Genomic DNA, 19,176 nt, shown 5'->3' with positions numbered 1-19,176 from the left:
AAATATAAGAGCTATTTTTTAATTCAAGCGCCTCTCTCACAACAACAAGACGTACATGAAAATAATTTATTGCTGGTGAATTCTTTTTTTCCTTTAAGCCTAAAATACTTTATGTGCTAAGAATATCACGTAAAGCAAAAAATAAAAATAATTCTAATCTCTTTGTTTAATGAAAATTTGTAATGCATAAAAAATGACAAGCATAAAAACAAATACAGGAGACTTTTTTTCCAAAATTAAAACAAAATAAAACCCCTTGGGAAAGGGGAAAGTGGGCGGGTGGAATGTCAGGCAGGGGAGTAGGGACTCATGGGGAAAAATAAGTGCTGACTCAGCATTTAGAACTCAGCAGTTTTTGTAATTTTTAATTTGAAGTCGTGAAATTGGTCCGGTTTTAATGATTTTAATGAGTTGGACTGATTTTAAACGAGTTTGATCGATTTTACTGATTTTTAACCTGATTTTACACGTTTTATATATTTTAACACGTAAAATCGTACGATTTTACGAGTCAAAATGTGTTTTTGATAACATTGATTAAGACTTTAAAGCCAACCATTACTGGGGAACTTAGGAAAATCCTCAAATTGTAAAAAGTACAAATTGCATTGAATTGCATTGATTTTTGATGTTTTGGTGATGTTGTAAATGTTTGAGATTTGTTGAAATATTACGATGTGAAATGATTTGGTTGATTTTTGGTTATGTAATTTAAATGGAGAAAATGAAAATATAGAAAGTAGTAAAACAAAAAGAAGTGTTATATGATGCCTTCTTACTGGTTTGTGTTCGGTATCTCCTCTACTGACGTAAAACTACATGAATCCCATCTAAAAGCGTGGTGGGGCATAATGCATTGTAAATATGAACATCCCTGTACCTTTTCATTTAATTGGAATGGCTCCACATCATAAATAGTAGTAGTACGTAGCAATAATAATAAAAATAATAATAATAATAAAATTAGTGTAAAATCATAATGTATTTGTAGATGAATGTAGGTTCATGGTTCTATCCTCTACAAGTCATACTATTATGAATGTAAAATCATAATGTGTTGTATTTTAAATAATATTCACTACGAGAATTCACAGTTTTTCGGACGGACCAAATCCATCGGTGTTAGATTCAGACTTCGTCGGTAAATTTTTTACTAACTAAATCACTGACGGCAAGTGTCTGTAGGCATGTCTTTCATCGGTCATCCCACATTCTGTCGCTAAGTTTGTTGGAAAAAAAATTACTGATGGTTTTACAGACGAAAAATGCACGCAAAAAAAAAATTCCCGCTGGAAATATACCGACGGATATATTCCATCGGTGATAGTGGCATATCCAGTAAATATTTTAAAATTCTCGGTAAAATGCCAACGGACTTTATCCGTCTGTGAAGGTGTCGGTGATTGTGGCATTTTTAGTAAATATTTCTCAACTCTCGGTAAAATGCCAACGGACTTTATCCATTTGTGAAGGCGTCAGTGATTGTGGTATTTTTAGTAAATATTTCTCAACTCTTGGTAAAATACCGATGGAGACATTCCGTCGGTAAATCCATCGGTGGTGTTTTTTAGAATTTTTTTAAATTATTTAGAATAAATAATATAAAATTATATAATTTAATAGTAAAAAAACCAATTATGCAAATAAAATTTTATTAAACATAAAAAATAAATAAAAAAAGTTAAATAATATTCATTACAAATTTAATGTGTTTCCAAAACAAATATTAAACTTAAACAATGATGGAGGAGGAGGAGGAGGCTGGCTGTTCCCAGGATCATACAGCCAGAAAGGGGGCGCACATGTATCATCCTTCTGTGATGTAATATTCATGACCATTTGACGGAGTTGTTCATAATTCGCCAAGAGTTGCTCATATTTTTTGGTGAGATGAGTCGTGTGTTGTTCATAATTCTGATAATTGCTCGTATTTTTTGGTGAGATGAGTCGTGTGTTGTTTCAAGGCCACAATCTCCTCAGATTGGGTGCTCGATACTGATTTGGAGCTCCCAATGGTTGAGACACTACGGGCCACCTGCAAGTTATCGGTCGTAGTGTTGGAGAGCTTGTACACCTGATTTTTATCGAGTCCACCGGACGATCCTACCTCCATCCATAAATCCAGATCAAAATCCGGATGGGTCGAAGGATCGTCCCATATCTCTCCCTCAACCGACTATTATAGGTCTCATGAAAATGAAAAAAGAAATCATCATATTCAATTCAATAAAAATAATAAATTATGAAATAAAATGGTTGAACGAACATACCATAAAGTGTTGAGCATGATTGTCAACGAACTGTTGCACCCCTTTTTGGCGGTCTTCACTCCGCACGTGCGTCTCTACAAACAACTCCATTGGGCTCGGCTCATGTCCAAGAGATGTAGCATGTAAGAAAAAAAATTAATTAAGTAACAACAAATTAATTAATGATATATTTCATTTAAATTAATCTTACCATCTGTTTCGCATGAACAACAAACAGAACGGAGCCGTTGGTGTGCGTTGTCACCGAACGATGAATTTGCCGGTTTCGATTGCCAGCACCAGACTGTGAGCGTCGTGTAAACCGCTCAGACATCATGTGCTCAATATATTGCGGCCATATCTCCCAGGATGTATAACTGTTTGAAATCCCTCCAAACCGCCATGTTGTTCCAGCCTTGAAGACCGTTATTTCTCGTGTTTTTTTTTGTCTTTTTTGTGCTTCATACCAAAAATCACGCAACCTACTTCCATAGTGACAAATTAGATTTTAAAAAATAATTTTTTTAAAAACAATATTGTATTGTTTTCGATGTTACTTAGTTGCCACGTGATTTTTCCACACCCTCCTCACAACATTGTCAAGCGCACTGTCCCAGTCGAATTTGTGTTGTGTTTAAATAATTTATTTAAAATAAAAATAATAATTTATTTACAATTATAATAATAATCTATTAAAAATAAGCTAGAAATTAGAAATTAACACCAACCTCAAATTTGTCAAACCATGCATCGATATAAGGTGTCCATTCAGGATGTCTGGAAACCTGACTCCATTGAATTAATGGAATCTCCATCGACGATTTAAATACTGATGATATTACTTGGGTGGCCTCAATGTTTGTGAACCTGAAAATAAATTAAATTAATGAAATATTGATTAGTTGTTCATAAATTATGTTATAATTAAAAAAAACTAAAACCAAAACAAACTTACATTGAAAGGTCGTCCTTCCAATTTGCCTTGTACTTGCGGGTGAATTGATTCCGTTGTGAAGGCACACTGCCTCTACGCTGTGAAATCGCACTAGAAGAGGTAGCATCGCGAGTCGGCACAGGTGCCTCTTCTTGATCGGAACCTAAGGACATGTCATCCTCACTGCTAGAAGAACTAGCTGCGACCAAATGTGAGTAACGAGCTGTTGATTTTGTTCTACGCGTATACATAATTTTATATGAATAATTACATAATTAAATTCAATTATTAAAAAAAACAATTTGGCAGCACATCCTCTATACTGGAGACTACCCAAAGTTTTCAAACCTACAAATATTGACAATAGCCACAACCAATTGATCCCATTCAAAAATCTTATATATAACCTAACATCTATACAAATAACAATTAAAATTAATGGAAATAATTAAACACATATCATGCAATAATAGAGTAAAATTGAGATAAAATAATGACAATAGCCACAACTAATTGATCCCATTCAAAAATCTTATATATAACCTAACATCTATACAAATAACAATTAAAATTAATGGAAATAATTAAACACATATCATGCAATAATAGAGTAAAATTGAGATAAAATAATTAAATTTATTCCTATATATTCAATTACTAATTACAAGTTAAATTCAACAATAACAATTAAAATTCAACAAAGTATTCAATTATTATGGCAATACAAACAATAAAATATATTCAACAAATTTTTTTTAAAAAAACTATAGACTTTAGGAATGAAAAATGCTTACCTTAATAACGTGTTTATTTCAAGACTTTATCTACATTATAAAAACACACCAAAACAAAAAACACAACAAAAATAACAATAACTAAAACAAATAAAATATAAAAAAAAATAAAATCATTAAGCATATTAACTGGAAATACATACCTTTTAATTTGTTGAAGATAGAACTAGAGATTACAAGCAACAAACAACAGTTTTGAAGCAAATGAGAGAAAAAAAATGAAAACAAAAGCTTTGAAACGAAGGAGATGAAAAAATAAACTAAAGGGGTGGTCGTTGGGATTTATAGCGCAATTTTATCGATGGAATTCCTGACGGTCAATTTAAATAATATTATTTTTAATTATTCCATCGGTGAATTTTTAAAAATCCATCGGCAAATTTTGAACATCGCACTAATTTTTTTAAATTACCCTCCATAATTTTCGCAGCCGGTCGACAAGTGCACGTGGTCAGAGAAGCATTAATTACCCGCCCTTTGGAATTCGCACAATCTGTCGGTGATTTTGTCAGTAATTATGAACTGCGCCTCTATCCATTGGTATTGACGTCAGTGATAGCAGCATTTCCAGTAAATATGTTTGCAACTCTCTGTGAAATGCTGACGGATTGTATCCACCGGTAGAGATGTTGGTGATAGTGGCATTTCCAACAAATATTTTTGCAACTCTTTGTGAAATGCCAACGGACTGTTTCCGTTGATATGGACGTCGGTGATAGTGGCATTTCCAATAAATATTTATGCAACTCTATGTGAAATGCCGACGAACTGTATCCGTCGGTAGAGATGTCGGTGATAGTGGGCATTTCCAGCAAATATTTCTGCAACTCTCTGTAAAATGCCGACGGACTGTATCCGTCGGTATAGACGATGTCGGTGATAGTGTCATTTCCAGTAAATATTTATGCAACTGTTTGTGAAATGCCGACGAACGTGTAATCCGTTGGTATAGATGTCGGTGATCGTGCACTATGCATGAAAGATTATGTTTGTATTGCCTATTTACCTTCCTGCAAACACTAATATTATTAACTGTCCATCGCACAAAATAATAACAACAAATAACACTTATAAAATACATATTTCGTGTTACAAAATATCATCCATAATATATATATTATATTATATAAAAAAAATGCTTTACACTTTCCATGATTCTAATAGTTAGTCAGAATTTTCTTCTTCTTTATCGTTAATTGAATAGTCATCAGCTCCATCACAATCTTCAATATGGATATCATCATCATCATCATCTTCATCTACATTTGCTTGTCCACTAGAGCTCAAAACAACATTCAACTCCTTTGCATCAACATCAACAAGACTATAATCGAAAACATGAAAATTTGAATTTTCTTACAAGTAAATCGAAGGAGCAACTCGATATGGTCCAACCAAATCACTAACATCCTTTTCAACTCTGTCAACAAAGAAATTCTTTCTGTTCTTTCTGTACTTGTGATTTGATGGCAAGAAACGATGATGACAGTAAAAAAAAGAAGTTTTACCTTTGTTTGTTAGCGTGAATGCCTTGTTGTTTTCCATGCAGTATGAACATGCTAGTTTTCCATGCGTGCTCCAACTAGAAACCATTTCATAAGCTGGAAAATCATTGATAGTCCACATCAAAGCCGTCCTCATAACAAAATTTTGTTTCCTCGATATATCATAAGTCAAAGCTCTAGAGGATCACAACTACGTCAACTCATCAATCAACGGTCGAAGACAAACATCTATATTCTGGCCCGGGTTGCTCGGACCGGGTATGACAGTAGATAAAAACATGAAATCTGGCCGCACACACATCCCTAGTGGCAAGTTATAAACCGTGAGTATGATCGGCCAACAAGAATAAGGAGCAGCAAATGACCCGAATGGGTTGGATCCGTCTGTACACAACCCAAGACGCACGTTTCTTAATTCAGCTGAAAAGTGAGGATGCACACTGTTAAAGTGTTTCCATGCTTCGCTATCAGAAGGATGCACCTTCACTCCATCAACCACATCATCTGATTGGTGCCATGTCATGTGCTCAGCAGTCCTTAGTGACAAAAATAACCTCTGTAGTCTAGATGTGATTGGGAAGTATCTAAGTTTTTTATACGCCACGAGAGTCTTTCCCCTGCTAGTTCTCGGTTGTAACAAGAATACCCACATGTCATGCACTCGGTCAGCTCAGCATTTTCAAGGTAGTATAACATGCAAAAGTTAGGGCACATGTCAATTTTCTGGTATCCTAAACTGAGGGGTTTCATCATGGACTTTACAACATAGAAGTTCTCTTTCATCTTGTTCCCTTCAGGTAAAATGCTTCTAGCCCATTCGATAATTTTTTCATACCCGGCCTCACTCAACCTGTGATCTGACGTGATGGTGAACACCTATGCTACGACTGATAATTTATTGTGGTTCGTGCAACCATCTCATAATGGTTCATCGGAATCTTTTAACAGATAAAAAAAACCTAGTTGCATCTGCATTAGGTTCTTCTTCTACAATTGGACATTGACTGACATTACCTTGATTCATTCTCATTGCATCCATAACCATATTCCTGTAAGGATTACTGTTGTCATTTGCAACTCCCTGCACGTTGCTAGCACTAAAAGTTGACCCAACCACCCTTTCTCCCATGCTCTTATTATGAACAAATAGTTCTCCGTGTGCATACCAACACTGATAATCCTCTATGAACTCTTTGTGTAGAAGATGCATCATTACAACATCTAAATGCAAATACTGTTTATTTTGACACTTTCTGCATGGACACCTAATACCGGCTCCAGTAAAATTTCTGGGAATAGATGTTGCGAAATTAATAAAACTCTGAACCCCGTTACAATAATACATATTCCGCAATCCTTGGGGTGAATCTCGATACATCCATGAACGATTATCCATGACTTCTATCGAACCTCTATAAAATTGTGATGACAACATGTATTAATTAACTATGTTAGGTAAATAAATTTGCAAAAATATTGGTTTACCTCGAGATTATCCAACAAACTAATTAAAACTTCTCATAAATATTCATTATCAATTATCAATTATCAACGTCCATACAAATTTATACATATAAATTTACAGAAATTACAACTCCGCAATAATATTGATAAAAATTAAAACAGACCCGTTAAACAAGCTATTAATTATTTCATCACAACACATGTAATTCGGTAATTCAACAAAGTTTCAATAATTTACAAACAAATATAATTTTACAAAATCTAAAACAAACCATAACAAGTACAAAATTATACATTCATACTACAAGTTTGTTTGAGAAATAACAATAAAACATGTACATACACTAACAAAATACATATACTAAAAAAACAATAAAATTGACATTTAAATGTTAAAATTAAAAAAAAAGATAGATTTACTTACAAAAAATAATAAAATCCACAATAAATCAGAACAGGGATGTTGTGACCACAAAACTTAAAGAAATATGACTTGTGTTGAGAAGAGGAGGATTTGTTTTTTTGGGGATGGTTGTTCGCAGTTTAGGAGGGGAGAGTTGGGATGGGGAAGAAGAAGGAGAAATAGGGGAGGAGATAATCGACAGAGTTGTGATATATTAACTTTTGCCGAAGGAATCATCGACAGACTCATGCTATCGATGGTTCCGTTGGCAATTCTGATGGTGAATTGGTTACGTCACTGTACAGAGATCTCGGTTTGAATCCCTCGGTGATTCCATTGGTAAAATCGCTCGCAAAAACTTCCACGTCAGCGAACCGTCTTTTTTTTAAATTCTATATATTCCGTCTGTAATTCTGTCAATATATACCGACCATATTATTCCGTCGGTACATACCGACCAAAGTATAGACGGAATAGTATCCGTCGGTATTTATCACCGCAATGTACTGACAGAATTTTTCTGTCGGTAATTCCATTGGTTTTAGGCGAATTTCTGGTAGTGATTATTATGCTTAAATGTTATTGGTAAGATAAATGAATGGTGTTTACCATGAATATGATTCATGTGAAGAGAAATATTTAGAATCTTGGGTAATTTTGAAAATGTGAAAGTATAAGAATTGGTAGATTGTGTAAATGTTTAGGGTTATTAATAATGTTGTGATGTTAGGAAATTAACTGGGAGTGTGAAAATTAAAAGGGTCACATATGTAGTGCTTTAGTTGATTAGTGGTAAAAAGGAAAAAAAAAATTGGTTGGATGCATAATGATAGTAGGAACGTCAAATTCTATCTTAAATGCAAATTAGAATAATGGGAAAAGGTAATACTGTGCTTGACATACAATAAAAATGGCTTAGAATAATTTGAGGTGCTAATTGGGATGTTTTCCTAGAAAATTAATAGGGACATATGAGGTTGGACCAACATTAGATTGAATACATACTATTAGAGTGTCATGTAAGTGCTCGTCACCTCATCATTTTATTTAAAAATATATTTTTGTTAGTATTTTTATATACTTTTGAAATGTGTTTGGAAAGGATTACAAAAAAAAGTGGAAAGGTTATAATAAAAGAAAGTTCGTCGTGCTGGAAAGAACTAATTATGTAAGGTGGAGTTGGTCAAAATGATGAAGTTTATAGTAAAGAAAAACAAAACAACATGAAGTAATTCGTATGAAGTGAACTATATGTAAGCTATAATTACATGCTAAAATTCATTATCTACACTACTATGTATTGCAGGTCCATAATATCTACCATTACAGTAATGATCTCGTTGATGAGACTCTATAGTTTTTATATTAGGTAGAATTTTTTATTTTATTATCTTATAATATGTATTTAAATTAATTTATATGTAAACCTAATATTTTATAATATGAAGACTCTTCCTTATGACAAGGTTTGATCTTTCTTATTTTTTTAAGAATTTTCTAATAGTAAAGTTTTTCTCTCTTTTCTTCCTGATCTCAGGGTTTAACAACGAGGATTCCTAATGGTAGGGTTCCTCCTTATCTCCTTTTATGATGATAAGGGTTGATTAAGCTCTTCCTGAAATTTCCTAGTGTTTCCTAATTGTAGTGTTGACATCAATCTTTCCTAATGATAGGGTTAACTGTATTTTCTTGATGATAGGGTTAAATTTCTTGGTGCTTTCTAATTGCAGAATTTAACTGAGATTCCTTGCTATCATAGCTCAAAGATTATTTCTTTGTCAACTAAGATTTATCAAAATCTTACTGGATGTCATTGAGGATTTTTCATGAAAAATCTAAAAATATTTATGCAATGCTTTGGGATTAGATGACATACATGTATTCTTACTTAGTTTGAATTAAACCCCCCCTCTTCAATGCTCCATCATCATAGAGTGTCATTGGGACTGCAAGGATATATAGTTTAAGAATTATGAAAGGAATAAACAAAGATGACCTTTTTTCATTCATGCAATGCCAGCTAGAACCGATAAATTTTGACCTTGTCCAGTATAATGATTTGAACTTGCAAAGAACCATGATTCACGAGTCTATAACTACTGAATCCACTACATGTCAATATGCATACCATTAAAACTTAGCTTCATGATACATGGTTCAATTTTGTATGTGAGTTCAAAATTTGTGTGGCCATCTTATGCAATTTTAACAAACATCAAATCATTTTTGCAATCAAAACTCTTTTATTTTTTCAAGATTGGTTAGCCTTAACTTCACATATTGGAGTTTGATCAAAATATTTTGTCAAAATACCCTTTTAAAGAAGCATATCTTTATTTCAAGATAATCATAAGAAAAATAAAAAAGCACAATTGATTGAAAATATATGATGGAGTCATGATACATGGAAAACATATTGAAGCAAAATACAATGCTGATTCTCTAGGTAATTGCATATTTCCTATGCATTGACAATATTTTACAAGCTACTAGTCATTGCTAAAGATGGAGATGGGGGTGATTATATGGGAGGTACCGCTATTCTTCACAAACTCAATATGTCCCTTGCTCACCAACTTCCAGATATAGTACTTGAAAATTCTGCAATTTTCAATCAAATGGCCCATGAGTCCATCATGATATTCATATCACGCATCTGGATTATACCACCTAAGAAACAATGGTTGTATGGGATTTGATGGAGTTGGGGTAACAAGTTTGAAGTCTAATAAATGTTGGTAGACAAACTCGAGTGACAAAGGTATATCAATCTTTGACAAAGGCACTTGAGCACTTAATGCTACAATGAGATCTAGTTGGACCACATAACTAAGATTTCCCACTTAAGAGTCATCTTCTGATTCATCTTTCATCATTGTTTTGGAACCCATGATAGGACCTCTAATTTTTCTCATTTTGATAGTTTGTTCAATTCTTTCAGCAATCCTCACAATATCATATAATTGTTAAGCTGAACTTCCTATTATCTGCTTATAACATAAGGATTTGAAGGTGTTGGTGAACAAAATCATTATTTTAGTTTCTATTAGCGGAGGATGGAAATGTGTTGCCTTATCTCACTATCTTTGTGCATATGCTTTCACGAACTCTTGGTTTCCCTTCTTCATAGCCATTAGACTGGTTCTGTTAGGAGCAATTTTCAAATTGAATTTATATTGCTTCAAGAAGGCATCTGCCAAATCCTTCCATTTATTAATCTTGGTACTATGCAGTCTCATATACCAACTTGAGGCAGATTCAAAAAGAAATATCTATATTTAAATTAATACAAAAGAGGATAGTTACTTGTTAAAACACTTTAAAGTAATAAAACTTTTGTTGTTCTCAAGGATTAATCATTTGTTCTTAAAGTTTTATTACATTCCACTTATACAACTAGAATGTTTACAACATATCTTCCAAGACTCCAACACCACCATCTTAGTTTAGATGCATTTCTCAACAAGATATGTAAACCAAAGAATATAAAACTCAAATATCTCTCAATCAAATAAACCTAAGGTCTAGATTTAAGAGGAAAACTAAGGCTTAAAGTGAGAAGAAAACATTAAAATGTGAGGTGAAGAAGAGTATGTAAAAAATTTAAAAATTCAAGTTGAAAACTTTTCTTTTATCCCTTTTTTATAATGAATTTTGAAAGCTAAAAAGTTAAAGAAATAATAAAAATTAATTCTCACCATTATTAATATTTGATTAGCCATCATAAATAAAAAATTAAATCTAGAAACACAAGGGTTATTTAAGTAGTAAAACCAAGAGTTTTTTAAGATTAATTTATTATCCACCCATAATTTATTTAAATCACGTTAATTAAACAAATTTCCACCGTAAACAATATCGTATGTGCTATAGTATAGGACAAGTATCCCTTCGCTGCTAATATTCAGAGCCCCCAAAGTAATGGATAGAGGAACTTCTCTGTTTGCTACCCATATAACTGTACGAGGACACTCTTTATACCATAATCCCATGTGACGGTTTTTTGAACTTCCACGGCTGAAAAATCCTAGTTCAAAGCTTCCTCCGGTTGAAAGTAGTGCTGCACCATCTCTTATGGATTGGCTTGGGTAGATTATGCTTTAAGATAAAGAACAAGAAAGATCCATCTATTGAAGACAGAAAAGTCCAATTTCAAGAAGTTTCAATAGTTTCGCATCAAAGACATCCACAATGAGCATAACAAAGCTTCAGCTTAGTATATATACACAATTAGACCAGTAGATGCACTTGATTGTTGAGGTTGAAATGGAGGCATCATCCAAAACTATTTATCTATGACATTAGAGATTGTTAGGCTTTTTTCAAATGACCTGTGAACTTATCATAAATCAAAGCTATCTTTGCGTATTGGAAGTGATGCTGCTTGCTGTTCTTGTTAATAGCTGATGCACTGAAACACCATTTTCATGTATTGTTCAGAGCAGAGGTGGAAAGCAGAGCAAAGACAAAACGGAAGGTTAAAATAAACAGGCAGGCAAGAAAAAGATGAACAATAATCATAATTTCATTGTAGTATATGATAACTTAATAACGATTGACTAGACTGTTTCAATAAAATTGCAAAACACAACGGTATGTGTCGTCGGACAAAATATAGAGGAAGGTGCTCAATGTTGAGAATGGACGAAGATAAAATAATAAATAAACAATTAATACCAAGAGGCTAATTATTATCAAAATTCATGTAGCACAAGTCACAACGAAGGAAAAAGACGAATAAAATGAGAAAAGTATACCATGAAAATAAAGTTTACACAAACCAGGAAGTTACAATGTCTGATCCATTGCAAGCAAGAGTGGCCAGCTTGGCTGGCATTGATAAACTGATTGTTCTCTTAAGATATTTATAGCTCTATCATGCCATTTTGGAACGGTAGAACCGGAACAAGATTGGATATCAGCAAATAGAATTGCTGAAACCATGAAATCTTATTGATTGGCTTAGTCTGATCTCTCTCTTTTACTCGAATTTTCAAGTGATGAGTTACCGTGCCTCTAATGATGTCAAACTAGCTTCATTTGCTGAGTAAACATTGTTCCGGTTAGATGAAGTATCCTGCTCAAGTGGGTTTCTTCCGATGAAAAATCCAGGCTGTTTAGGCTGAGGCAATGGATTCTCATTGCCTAATATTTGAACAATAGTCGGCATGTTTGGCCTATCTTCGGGTCGTTGTTGCACACATAATAAAGCCACATGAATGCATCTTAGCACTTCAGACACATTGCTAGAGTTGGCCAAGCATTCATCGATCAATTCCAAGGGTGTCCCTTTAATCCAAAGTATCCATGCCTGAGAAAAGAAAAAGCAATATCTTTTATTAACTGCAGAAGCATCCTTGATGTAACTAAGGTACCATGGCATGCCTTTTGACGAGTCTGAAAGAAACTGCGCAGTATAATATCACCTCTCGGTTAATAAAGAATATATATTTACATGTATAAATGGAAGCTTACATGCCCAAGAAGGTTGAGGGTCTGGTCCGGGTGACGAAATCCCCTGTTTTTGTTTCCACTCACTATCTCCAGGACTAGGACACCAAAGCTAAAGACATCGGTTTTCACAGAGAAGTGTCCATTTGATGCATACTCAGGAGACATGTAGCCACTGAAGAACATTAATAATAATAATAAAAAAAAAATCTTAGAACACAAACGAAAATCTTCAAGGCTAGATTATGGACACTTACTATGTTCCAACCACCCTATGAGTATTGGCCTCCGTTTGATCTCCACGAAACATTCTAGCAAGGCCAAAGTCTGAAATTTTTGGGTTTAGCTCATTATCTAGTAAAATGTTGCTGGCTTTGATATCTCTATGGATTATTCTCAGCCTGGAGTCTTGGTGGAGATAAAGAAGCCCTCGAGCAATTCCAACAATAATGTTCATGCACTTGCTCCAATCCAGTAATTTTCTTCTTGTCTGGTCTAATCAATTTCTATCCATGTTAGTCAAATAACTTCTTCAATTCTTACAGAAATAAAAATATAGATGATAACAGATCAAAAACAAAGTGCTGTTGATTCAGCCATGTGCTCACCAAAAATAAAGAAGTCCAAACTTTTGTTAGGCATGTATTCATATATTAACATTTTTTCATCTTCATGGATGCAGTACCCAAGAAGCTTGACGAGATTGCGGTGTTGAAGTTTAGCTATTAATATAACTTCATTTTTGAACTCGTTCAATCCTTGACCAGAACTCTTCGAAAGTCTTTTCACTGCTATTTCTTGTCCTTCTGCCAATATTCCCTAAGTTATCATCAACATTCTTCAGTTAGTTTCATGTTAGATGATGGTTTGAACAGGTAGGTGACTTTTTTTTACCTTATATACTGGTCCAAAACCACCTTCACCCAGCTTGTTTCTGCTTGAAAAATTACCAGTGGCATTTGCAACGGTGCTCAAATAAAATATCGGAAACTCCATGTCTTCTTTCCTTACATCCTTGAAGTTATCATTCATTCTAAATTTCCTCCTCCGAATGCAGAAGATCATTCCTAACATTAGCATGCCCATGCCAAATACAACGGTGCTGGCAATTATCCCTGCTTTCTTCTTCCCATTGTTGTTCCCTTTTTCCACGGCTACTCCTGAATACATACAAGTATATTTAGAAGACCCCGAACATATTCCCTAGTTCAAGACTTGCATCTTAAATAAAAGTTGAATTAAGGTTAATTTAAAGGGGAACAAAAGAAGAAAAAGAAACCGGAAATTGAAACTTGGGGAAAATAAAGTTGAAGTGGTGGATAAAGAAAGCAGACTCAAGACTTTATACACAGGTAGTTAATTACTATGCTAATGTTTTCCAGGCTTTTGAAGTCTGAACCTAAGAGAGATGCTTCTTCAATTTTACATGTTCTACCTACATAATAAAGATGAGAAAGAATTAAATGAATAATTAATTGTTTAATTGGAGACATGCCTGATTCTGAAACAGCCAACCTAACATAGAGAACTTGTCCATCCGCATCTGACCCTCTTATATCAATCAGGTCACGGGACCAAATCAGGCAGCCACTTCCACCTCCCTTGATATCTGAATTTGCATAAGCTGTGCAGAAGCAGTTCTTCAAACATATTACCTCACATTCCTTGAGATTGATGCGCTCGTCAAACCAGGAAAAAGATGTTTCTGGAAGTTTACTAACTGTATATTTCGTAAAGACATCTTTATCGCTGCAATTCAATGGAGTTTTCCGGATACACCCGCCTGACCAATCACCCAAATTCCAGCTTTCTGGAGACTTGGGCACGAATCCATCCAGGCATCCACACGCAGGAGATGCATTTATATCACAGCTTGCAAATGAACCACAAAGTGCATAATTTTCACACCAATCGGACGCCAACAAAGAATAAACCAACCAAGAATGTGTTCGATCATTCCATTTGTAGGTGCTTGCAAGGCCCGATGGACTAAGTTTAAACCTTGAAAAACCTGAACTTTGGTTGCCAAAAGAGACCTCATTGTTATTGAGCACAAAATCAGTGGAATTTTGACCGAACGTAATATTTGGAGTAGGGGAGGGTAATTTGGTTCTTAATTGTATTGCATTCCCGCTCTTCAAAAGTAGCTGCGGATACCCATTATTAGGATCTACAAGAAAAGTAAATTCTCCTCGAGCAGGATCTTCGTCACTCTTCCAAGATGACAGAAATCTGTCCAGCCGAGTTACCAAGTTGAATCCCAATTTCATTCCCGGAAGTAATGTGTCACAAGGATAATCAAAACTCTGCCATAAGAAGTTATCAGGGTTATTATCATTTCCTTCTCTTACAACCAGATTACCTGACTCCAGGAGCTCTGCAACTGGATCTTCTGCAGTTCTTGATGGGTTTGACGACCAAACAATATCGTTTGTGCTACTGTATATGACAAGTACCCCTTGACTGGAGATATTCAGGGCCCCGAATTTATTTGAAAGAGGAACTTCTCTGTTTGCTACCCACACAACCACCGGCTCCGGAGACTTCACATACCATATTCCCAAATATTGGTTGTTTGAACTTCCAGGGTTGAAAAATCCCAGTTCAAAGCTTCCGCCAGCTGAAACTAGAGTCTCACCATCTGTTATGGAGTTGCTTGGGTTAATAATAACTGGTGTGGTGCAGGTGGTTAAGATGAAGAATAAGAAAGAGCACGCAAAAAACTCTGAAAGTCTTCCCATTGAAGTGTTTTCACGTTTGTTCACGCAGACGAATACTTTGTTACTAGACAGTTTACTGGTCAAATGGGAGGACTCTTTCCAGGAAATGATATCGGTCTTTTTCTTCATTTTGAACAGTAAATTAGTAGGCACACAATTGTTGATCTTGGCTGGGATGGGAGAAACCAGAGGAGGGAGAAAGAGCAAACCGAGGAATGGATGGTTAAAATATCCATAATCCATCTGTCAACGTGTCGCTCGAAAAAGGGCTTGGATTTCTTAATTGTCCCTAGCTGTGGGCTCGCAAATGCTTGGTTGTGGGGCACATTGCTCTGACTTTAAGTGCTCTGGCCCAGGTCTTACTTTATTCTTTCCATCTTTTTCGTGTCTTATTGTTTTGGGAAAAAATTCAGAAATTTATAAAGGTTATTATCAATATAACTAAAAAACAAATATGGGATGGATTTAGCTGTTCATATAACAATAACCAGCTTAATATATTATTTTACACTTTCGACAAACTTCAAGTGGCTAAAGTGTGCGGAGTAGCTGAGATAGAGGGTCTAATTCATAGCGGAAGAAAAATCGTTTTCATTTCATAGATGACAGACGATATGTTGTCTATGCTATGGTGGTTATTTTTTAAAAAAATAAATAATAAGGGATGAATGACCTTACATAACGCAACACAAAGAAAAAAAAAATTATGATATTTAAAGTTTGAATCATTATATAAAGTGAATACGGTTATGTTGAAGCAACCACCTTATAAATTAATTTAAAACTTGGATTAAGAAAATAATCAAATAATGATATTTAAAGTTTGAATTATTACATGAATTTTATAACAATACCGAAAAGTTTTTTTATAATCTAAATATTATTTTTTTATATTAAAAAAAAATCAATCGAATCCGCAACCAAAGAGCAGTAAATAAACTAGTGTATAAACTAATTCTTATGTTATTTTATTCTCATCTCTCCTGTAGAAACAAAATAAAAAGAAAAGAAAGAAACACACACAAAAATACATATCATTTCTGTCCACAAATCTTCAAAGCACAACAGTTTGACTAATGAGTATCCTAAGAAGGTAAATAATACAGTATCCATTTAGAATAAAGTTGTTAATTTCGTTGTGGATAGTGTTTTGTTTTTTTAATTGGAACAATATATTTCTATTTGGAAACATTTTAACATGTCATTTTAGAATTGTACTTTTTACACACACACAAAATATCCATGTCCATAATTTGGTTTTATTTTTTGTATTAATTTTCATCTTCTTTCTTTTTATTGTGTGTTTTTTTTTTATTAAATTAATTTTTCTTTTCAATTTCACCCTCTTATCAATATATAAAATTTATTTAATATTTTAATTTTGATTTTCATTTTCATTTTTTTAATTGATATTATTTGTTTTTAATCCTTGTTGCACCCGACATCACGGTGGCCTTAAAAATCAAATGAAAAGAACAGAGTTCTAACATCTTGTTCTTTTGAGAGAAAATGTTTGGTTTAAGGAGTCATCACCTAATATTATAGTCACTAGAAATCCTAACTGGTCAATAGAGATTCTATGATACGAGATTGGTTATGCAAAAGGAAAGATGTTATCACCCCTTAAACGTCCCACCTGAGACAAACTGCATTGCTGGTTTTGTCAAAAATTGCTAAGAATTTATTTCTTCTTTTTTTTATTTTTTTTATTATTCCTTTCATGTTCCTAACTCTGGCGTCAATGAACAATTCCTACGAATATTTTCAACTTTAGCGTAGGTAAATATCGCATAAATCCAAAAATACAATACTCCTGACTCTGGCGTCAGTGAATAATTTCACAAAAAAAAATGAATTTGAAGAAGATATTTTATATGCTATTTTTTCTTGTTTATCCTTTGTTATTATTTGCTCTTTTTAAATGGAAAAAAAATAAAACGTTGCACAATATATTTATATTTAGCAGTAATAATCCACAAATTGAGCACAGACCCGGTCAGAAACCGGGTCAGAAGGGTGTGTTGGGCTGGGTCAGAAGCCTAGACACGACCCATACTTTTTTTGGGCCGGATCGAGTCCAACCATACAAGCTGGGCTGGATCCAGCCAACCCGGCTCAGTTACTGGCTCAGGCCAATAACTGAGCCAAGCAGCAGGCACGCGTAAACTCGTTAACGCATGCCCTGCACAGAGCGAAGGTAATTAATTTACCTTCGCACTGTTTTGAACACATTTTAAGAATTAGACTTTGCAGAGCACGAGGAAGAAAGCCTACCTGGGTGAAGACAGCGATGGAGAAGCAGACGGGGTGACGATTCTAACTCTGGCCGAAGAACGTCCTGCTCTACTTTCAGTCCCACTCCCCTCTGTTTTCTTGTTTTTTTTTTTTTTTTTGGTGTTTGCCTATTCTGCTTGAATCCGGGGACAAAGACAAAGCTGGGTTTAGCTTTCTGTATTTTCTGCCCTCAATTCTTTTGCTCTGTTCTTCTCCCCTCCTGTTTCCAATCGTTTGTTTGAGCTTCCAACGAAGAGGAAGTCAAGGGCGCCCCTTTTGTTTTTTCATTGACGTCCGTTCTTTCCCTCTGTTTTTCTCTTCTTCTCTGTATATTGTTTTTTTTTTCCTCGTCTTCTCTTTGCCTCTGTTCTTAAAGAAAAGAGAATCACCCTGGCTCCTGGAACCTGCTGCTTGCAGTTGCAGACGAAGATGGCAGTGTGGAAGGGCTGTTCTACCAACACTGCTTCCTCTCCTCTGTTTTTTGTCTTTTCTCTGTTTGGTTTCTTTTTTTCTTGCTTTCTGGATTCCTTCTTCGTCTCTTCTTCTGTGGCGTCTTCCTGACAAGCTCTGGTTCTGAGACGAAGACGTGAGGTTGCTGGGCGAATCGGACGCTCTCCTCTGCTTCGTCTTGTTTTTCTTCTTCGTCCTCTCGTCTTTATTTCTGTCTTTTTTTCGTATATGTGTCTGTCTCTCCCTCTCTGTAATGTCTGTCTTTCCCTCTCTTCTTTATTTTCTTCTTCTGTCTCCCTGTGCTTTTCCCAGTTCGTTCCTCCCTGTTTTTTTTTCTCTGTTTGCTCGTCTCTGTTTTTCCTGGGTTTTTCTGTTCGTTCTTGTCTCTCGTTCTTGGTGTTTATGTTTTTCTTTCCCCTCTTCGTGTTCTAGCTCCCCCCCCCCCCCCTTTTCTGTTCGGTCCCTTCTCTGGTTATTATAACCAGAGAATGCCATGCGGTCGCCTCCAGATAATGAGGCGACCATGCATGGATTTTAATGCAGGAGTAAGGGCATCCGTTTTTTTTGGGTCGGGTGAAGAAGATGAACAGCGTTGATGTTAATGGCCATTTTCGTTTCGGTCCTTGATGTTTTGAATGTTTGAAGTCAAGTCTTTGGGTAAATTGTAATTGGACCCCTGCATCTCACCGCCATTTACACATTGGTCCTTGGATTTTAATTTCTTGCAATTTTAACCAGACTCAGCCCTAAACTTTGATAATTTTTCAATTAAGCCCCTGATTTCATTAATTAAACTAATTCCAAGTTCAATTAAGTCTCAAAACTTATCAACTCTTTAATTAAGCCCTTGATTTAATTAATTAAACTAATCCAAAGTTTAATTAAGTTCACAATCTTCCAATTTATATTGTCTTGACCCAAATTTCAATTTA

The 19,176-nt window shown here is 34.7% G+C and overlaps 2 protein-coding genes across 3 annotated transcripts in view; both read right to left on the bottom strand.

The window, feature by feature from the left end:
- LOC18110380 (G-type lectin S-receptor-like serine/threonine-protein kinase At4g27290) overlaps positions 1-19,176 on the bottom strand; it is a 53,893-nt gene that overhangs the window by 8,074 nt on the left and 26,643 nt on the right. The window lies entirely within an intron of this gene.
- LOC18110381 (G-type lectin S-receptor-like serine/threonine-protein kinase At4g27290) lies at positions 12,003-15,767 on the bottom strand. The gene is made up of 6 exons (XM_024592105.2): positions 14,296-15,767; positions 13,695-13,960; positions 13,409-13,619; positions 13,058-13,295; positions 12,825-12,975; positions 12,003-12,660 (listed from the first exon to the last, which is right to left on the bottom strand). Exons 1-6 carry the CDS (start codon positions 15,761-15,763, stop codon positions 12,355-12,357), a joined length of 2,640 nt encoding a protein of 879 aa, XP_024447873.2. The 5' UTR covers positions 15,764-15,767; the 3' UTR covers positions 12,003-12,354.

The sequence above is a fragment of the Populus trichocarpa genome, chromosome 11 (genome assembly GCF_000002775.5).
Source record: "Populus trichocarpa isolate Nisqually-1 chromosome 11, P.trichocarpa_v4.1, whole genome shotgun sequence".
Taxonomy (NCBI): domain Eukaryota; kingdom Viridiplantae; phylum Streptophyta; class Magnoliopsida; order Malpighiales; family Salicaceae; genus Populus; species Populus trichocarpa.
Note: the sequence above shows the minus strand (reverse complement) of the source record. Positions and strands in the feature narration are given on the sequence as shown.